The sequence below is a fragment of the Palaemon carinicauda genome, chromosome 39 (assembly GCF_036898095.1).
Source record: "Palaemon carinicauda isolate YSFRI2023 chromosome 39, ASM3689809v2, whole genome shotgun sequence".
Classification (NCBI taxonomy): Eukaryota; Metazoa; Arthropoda; class Malacostraca; order Decapoda; family Palaemonidae; genus Palaemon; species Palaemon carinicauda.
In genome coordinates this window covers 47,194,344-47,201,681 of record NC_090763.1, presented here as the reverse complement: position 1 = coordinate 47,201,681, position 7,338 = coordinate 47,194,344, and the positions used below count along the sequence as shown (strand labels likewise).

Below are 7,338 nucleotides of genomic sequence, written 5' to 3'. Positions count from 1 at the left end.
GAGCCTCATGAGAATGCCTGGCTATTAGAATTAACTGCCTGCCTAGTATTACGAACAGGATAGAATTGTCCGGGGAGATCTGAATGTAAAGGATGGTCAGAGTTATGAAAAATCTTATGCAACATGCAAAATGAACTAATGGAACGACGGTGCCAAAGATTAATATCTAGATCAGGAATAAGACATTTAATAGACCGTAAGTTTCTGTCCAACAAATAAGATGAGAATCAGCAGCTGAACACCAGACAGGAGAACAATACTCAAAACAAGGTAGAATGAAAGAATTAAAACACTTCTTTAGAATAGATTGATCACCGAAAATCTTGAAAGACTTTCTCAATAAGCCAATTTTTTGTGCAATTGAAGAAGACACAGACCTAATGTGTTTCTCAAAAGTAAATTTGCTGTCGAGAATCACACCTAAAATTTTAAAAGAGTTATACAAATTTAAAGAAACTTTATCAATACTGAGATCCGGATGTTGAGGAGCCACCTTCCTTGACCTACTTATAATCATATAAGATATATTTATGAAACTTTCAAATCTCTTTATACGATTATCATTGTCATATGTAGTTCGTATTAGCACGATTCTGTTTTTGTTGTCTTGTGCTTTTCTTATTCCCAATATTATTTCATAAGCTTAGTATTTCAGTGATGAAATTTTACAGCCATTTGTAATATAAAAGTTTTATGGACTTCTAAAAATTTTCATTTAAGTTAACGTATTTACTTAAATTTGGAGTTTGGCTAGTTCCAAAAATTACTAGCCTACTCTTTCTCTCTTTTTCTCTCTATATTTACACACATAAATACATGCATACACTCACAAACATAAAAACATATACTGTATACATATATACAACAACAAGAAATGCAGCTGTATATGTGTGCATGCTGCATAATATTGAGTATGCATCAATTAAGTATTTGCCTTTTTGAGACATGGTTTTACAGGGTCTCATCGATCAAATTTGTTTTCCTTTATCTTGATTAAAAAGACAATGGCAATATAAAGTTGGAGTTTAGAATATACATTCATATGGTCGTATGCTTTTACCTTCAGGAGCCCGTGGGAATGAATGAAAGACTTTCGTTCCTGGCTAAATAGAGCATTTGTGTTTGGATTTTCTTTAGGTGATAACTTTCGTATTCTTAATCGAATGGAAGTTGTGATCCCGTGATGTTTCGCTTCACTTAAATGTTTGAAGGTCACTCATGAATGGCAGAGACAAGGGACAGGACAATGTCCTGGAGACTGATCTTTATACATATAATCAGCACCAAAATCCATCAAGCTACAACCAGGGAGGGCCAGACAATGGCTGCTGATGACTCAGCAGGTAGACCTATAAGCTCCCTTAAACCATCCATCTCAAGCTGTCAAGGAAGGTGAGATTGCAGACACTATTAAAAACTATCGAGATTGAGCGGATCTACAACCCCCGTCCAACAGATTGCCATGCAGGGACGTTTCCAATGTATACTGTAGGTGTTGGGGTGAACCAAATCTTGTCAGTCTTGTCCGTTTTGGTTTTTTCTTCCTCTCCAGGAAAATGGTGTTTATTAAACGTTATTTGTTGAACAACCAAACTGCGAAGTGGTGTGTTATTTGTCATGGACAAAATGAGACTGCATGCAAGGGAAAAATTTGGTCAATAACCAGTATCATCTCGAAAATATTATATCCAGCAGATAGTCAGACGCTAAATGAATTTTGATGTTTGACTGAAAAATTCACTGACACAGCACGACTGTTCTATAGAATTTGCCAAACGCGACGTCTTAAACTGATTCATATTTTACAGATATTATGAAATTGATTTGTGGTTTGCAGGGATATTTTATAAAACAGAAATGCCGGTAAAAATCAAGCTATAACGGAATGACGACAGTTGGTATGGTAATGGCAAAGTGACCATTAGGCTGACGGAATGGACATAAGGATTTAATAGCTGAATTTAATTAATTAATGGTCGATTTCTTTAATAACTCCTTTTTTAATTAAGAGTCTTTCTGTCTCTGTGGGGTATCTCTTAATTGGGTTAATTGGAAAGTCGATCATTATGAAATTCTTTTTATTAATATCGCCATTGAGCAAAACCAAGTCGATTGAGATGGCTATGAGATTTTTTTTTTATCTTTTACATTCATCCATTCTACTTTTCAATAGTTTTTATAGTGTTTTTTTTATTCATTCAATCCCAGTATTTTCCTTTCAATTTTATAATCATACATTAGTTTTAATTCGAGCTTACAAAATAGGAGGGGAATTGTGCTTAGGTATAAAGTAATATACAATGAAACATGTATATGCCGTAAATTGCATATATACTGTACAGCCATTTTTTTTTACTAATGTTTATTTTTCTCTTTAAAATAATGTTCAGTGTCCGGACAAATGAACGAATCATCACCAAAACGAACAAATGAAAGATTTCTCACCAAAACGAACAAATTCTCTCTTAAACACAGTAAGAAGAAAGTACTGTTTTGTCTATGATCAGTAAAGTTTTCTTGAGCTGAACAGACAGGGCGGCGATATTTACAGAAAACGATTTCAACGGATACTTAAATAAACATATTATTATTATTATTATTATTATTATTATTATTATTATTATTACTATCCAAGCTACAACCCTAGTTGGAAAAGCAAGATGCTATAAGCCCAGGGGCTCCAACAGGGAAAAATAGCTCAGTGAGGAAAGGAAATAAGGAAATAAATAAATGAAGAGAACAAATTAACAATAAATCATTCTAAAATAAGAAACAACGTCAAAACAGACATGTCGTGTCGAAGTTGTGATTATTGATAGAACTCTTAGGGAGTTTTTTTCCAGGTAATGATTCAGTTAAAAAAAATTATTTCCAAATTGACAAGGGTAATCCTAATAGTAAATCAGATGTTTTTTCTAACCCACTTTTTATAAAATACGGAAAATAGAGAGAATGGAAAGGGAGACTTTGGTTGAATTCCGCATGTAGATGTAGGTAAAGCCTTCTCTATCTATTGTAGGAATTCATAGGAGTCTAGGATCATAGAAGTAGAAGTTGAATTCTATTATGTAAGGTGTGCCATAGAAAAACGGAATTACCTAGAGAAAATCATCGTCTCGGCTAACTATTATAGGATGCGCGCTCTCTCTCTCTCTCTCTCTCTCTCTCTCTCTCTCTCTCTTATGTTATGTATTAAAAGTTTAATTGATAAGATATTCAAGAACTCTCTCTCTCTCTCTCTCTCTCTCTCTCTCTCTCTCTCTCTCATTTTATGTATTAAAAGTTTAATTAATAAGATATTCAAGAATATTACGCTTTATTAAGAAGAAGGGACGTATGCCATTTGACTCAAATGAAAACATCATGTAGAATAAAAGTACCACTAATTTCATATCAACTGAAACGTTGAGTGCACAGGAGTTAGCATGTATATCCTAATACCACTTTTAAGATATACAACCGTATACAACCGTATTTGTTCATGAAAGAATCACTAAATTATTTTTTGCACGTCTGTTTTATTGATATCTTTGGGAGTTTATATCGTATATATCCCTTATAAATAAGTCTCTCCTCCACATACTTGTACTGTAATATCACAAATGCAATGCTTAAAGTGGCGTCCGTATTATCCCATTTGATAGATTGTCTATGCTCACGTCATGCTCTGAAATTTCACTAGGCTGGAATGCGAGATTGTCGAGGCCATCACTGGAGGCTTTAATTGCACTAAGAGTATTTTTGTCATGCCTCTCTTGTTTTTGAACGCCTTGATTTTCTTTTTGTTCCTCCGTTATCTTGAGGCCATCACTGGAGTCTTTTATTGTACTTATAGTATTTTTGTTATGCCTGTCTTGTTTTCGAACGCCTTGATTTTCTTTTCGTTCCTCCGTTATCTTGAGGCCATCACTGGAGTCTTTTATTGTACTTATAGTATTTTTGTTATGCCTCTCTTGTTTTTGAACGCCTTGATTTTCATTTTGTTCCTCAGCTATCATATGATTTGATAGATAAGGTTCAATCCCGCACGTTAAATGCGCTTTTTCATTTGGTATGTGTCCGTTTTTTTTAACCAGGACTTTGTCTTCCCCTTGGGAAACTTCTTTTCCGACGAGTGGACCGCTGTCATCCGGAGATTGGCACTTGTGTACTTCAGCTGTGTGGACGATGGTGTGCAAGCCGTTTGGGGGCTTATTCATATGGTTCATGACTGCCCTTTGGTATACGTTTCCTTCGGACTGCTGCTGGTTTCGCAAAGGATATTCGAAATAGGACGTATTATCCTTAGTATCTGAGGGAACGTTTTTATTAGGACTAAGTAACTTGGCTTTCGAGAGTTCTTTGACAGCGACAATTCTGTTAAAACTGGATTCATTATCTGACAGAACTTCAGTTCTTAATTTTTTTGCTCGGTTGGTGTTTCTTTCCTCGTCTGTTTCGTTTTTTATGTCATTTTCTCCTTGTTCTATCTCCCTCCTCTTTCCCCGCTGACCTGTTTTCCGTAAGAGAAGCGACACGCTCAGAAGTGCCCTTACACCAAGACTTCTTTTGTTTCGTATAGTAGTAACGATGGCGTCTCTTATCTGTTTACTGTACAAAATGTAGAGGTAGAAGTTTATCGCGTGGTTTAGTATCTCGAGATCATTGGCCAGCGCTCTGAATAGCTCGAACCTGAACTTCGTCGAGAGGTTCTCGTCGTAAAGAGCGCCGAAGATACCCGACGGCACGGTTGTTACGAAGAAGCAGATCGTAACGGCAGCTAGGAGATGAATGAGATGCTGATTGTCTTTCCTCCTCTGCACCGCCACCGGGGAGTCCTTCGGCTTCTCTCCCATCATCCGCCTCTTCTTCCTGCGAAGTTTCACGAATTCCTTCACGATGAGGGAGTTCAAGACGACTAGTATAATGGCAGGCAGGAAAATGGTGATCGCCTGCCGCGCCCATGAGTATCCTATGTACCAGGGGCTCTCCCTGACGTCTGATTTCATGCACGACACCCACCACTTGTCATGGTCAGGCGGCTCGAAGGACGTTGTCGTGCATTCCTCACAAAGCTTCGGCTCCTTCAGGGCAGCGCTGGGTCCCCAAGCAATCAACGCAATGGCCAAAGAGAGGACAATGCCTATTCTAGCATTGCGATTCGTATGAACCGTTTTGAACTGTGCCGGACGACACACGGAGAAGTACCGATCGACCGTGATGAGGATGATGATGAAGGTCGACGTGCTCATGGGGCCGTTCGTGAAGATGCCCTCGCAGTAGGAATACCAGGCAGCCGTCGAGTAGTGGCGTGTTCCTCCTTCCACGAGATGGACGAGCAGCGAGATGCTGAAGAACAGAGACAAGAGGTCACTGATTGCCAGGACCAAGAACAGCGTGTACGTCACACCTGCAGGAGGAAAAAGTTTTAGCTTTAATAATAGAAAAAAGACAATTTTGCGTTAAAATATTTCATGTTACGAAAATTATATATATATATATATATATATATATATATATATATATATATATATACATATGTATATATATTATTTATGTATATACTATATATATAATATATATATATATATATATATATATATATATATATATATATATATGTTATTTATATATATACTGTATATATATACATATATATAGCCTATATTATTATTATTATTATTACTTACTAAGCTACAACCCTAGTTGGAAAAGCAGTATGCTATAAGCCCTGGGGCTCCAACAGGGAAAATAGCTCAGTGAGGAAAGGAAAAAAGGAAAATAAAATATTCTAAGAAGAGTAACAACAATAAATATCTCCTATATAAACTATAAAAACTTTAACAAAACAAAAGGAAGAGAAATAAGATAGGAGAGTGTGCTCGAGTGTACCCTCAAGCAAGAGAACTCTAACCCAAGACAGTGAAAGGCCATGGTACAGAGGCTATGGCACTACCCAAGACTAGAGAACAGTGGTTTGATTTTGAAGTGTCCTTCTCCTAGAAGAGCTGCTTACCATAGCTAAAGAGTCTCTTCTACCCTTACCAAGAGGAAAGTGGCACTGAACAATTACAGTGCAATGACCCCTTGGGTGATGAAGAATTGTTTGGTAATCTGTGTTGTCAGGTGTATGAGGATAGAGGAGAATATGTAAAGAATATGCCAGACTATTCAGTGTGTATGTAGGCAAAGGGAAAATGAACCGTAACCAGAGAGGAGGATCCAATGTAGTACTGTCTGGCCAGTCAAAAGACCCCATAACTCTCTAGCGGTAGTATCTCAACGGGTGGCTGGTGCCCTGGCCAACCTACTACCTACCTATATATATATATATATATATATATATATATATATATATATATATATAATATATATCTATCTATCTATCTATCTATATATATATATATGTATATATATATGTATGTATATATATATATATACATATATATATATATATATATATATATACTGTATTATATATGCGTGTGTATGTGTGATTGCGTTTATGTGTAATTAATATATGCGTTGAGAAAATTATAGTGATTAAACTTTACACAAAGTTCATAATATTTACATTTCTTTCCTCAAGTTTATTCCACAAAAGCTCATAATTTATAAATTCAAACATTACATATTCAAATACTCTGAAATCTTTAAAGGTTTATAAAGTACATAAAATAAATTTAAAAATCACAAGACCATTTATAAAGCAATATCATTTTTTATTTCATTTTGGTTAATCAATATTGCATCATTATTGTACATTGTCAATATCACATTGCCCGGTGGACAATTAAAGGTGTCTGGGTTCAGTTCCAGTTCCATCAGAATAGATACTCACCAGAACGTCAGTCGGGCAAGGCCCCCCCCCCCCACTGTGGTGCCCTACCACAGCAGTGGCCTCCCCAGTAAACAGCTTAAACTCACGGTCCCGGACGGGGATCGATCTGCTGCCGTGCAAATGCTAGGCAAACACGTTACCACTGTACTAGACAGGAGGTTCATATACTTTTTATGACCTTAAAAACAAGAAAGTTCATGGTTATGACTTTAAATTGTCGAAGTGCCTCTTTTGGCTAAGTTTCCAAAAAAATTATTGCGATCATTACTGTATAGACACTGAAGGTTTTTTCCTAATAATTAAACGTTCTGTATAATTCTTTGGTTTGCGTTTCTTATATTTGCCCATTACCATTAGGCCTATTCACACAACAGCCTTTGAATTCATCTCGATGGAATTATCATCGTGCAGTTTCAATGTATAAATTTAATGTATGAACTTAGATCCCCTTTCCTCTATCCCATTCTTTTGAAGGGTGAAATCTAAAGTTTTCGGATATTGGTCGATTATCTTATCAC

At 36.2% G+C, this 7,338-nt stretch overlaps 1 protein-coding gene across 1 annotated transcript in view; it reads right to left on the bottom strand.

Annotated features, from left to right (window-relative positions):
* Nucleotides 1-3,308: 3,308 nt before the first annotated feature.
* Nucleotides 3,309-7,338, bottom strand: part of LOC137631166 (probable G-protein coupled receptor AH9.1) — a 31,497-nt gene continuing 27,467 nt past the window's right edge. Inside the window, exon 4 of the mRNA XM_068362878.1 lies at nucleotides 3,309-5,389. Coding sequence (XP_068218979.1) covers nucleotides 3,612-5,389 — 1,778 coding nt within the window. The 3' untranslated portion in view covers nucleotides 3,309-3,611. The remainder of the gene's footprint in view (nucleotides 5,390-7,338) is intronic.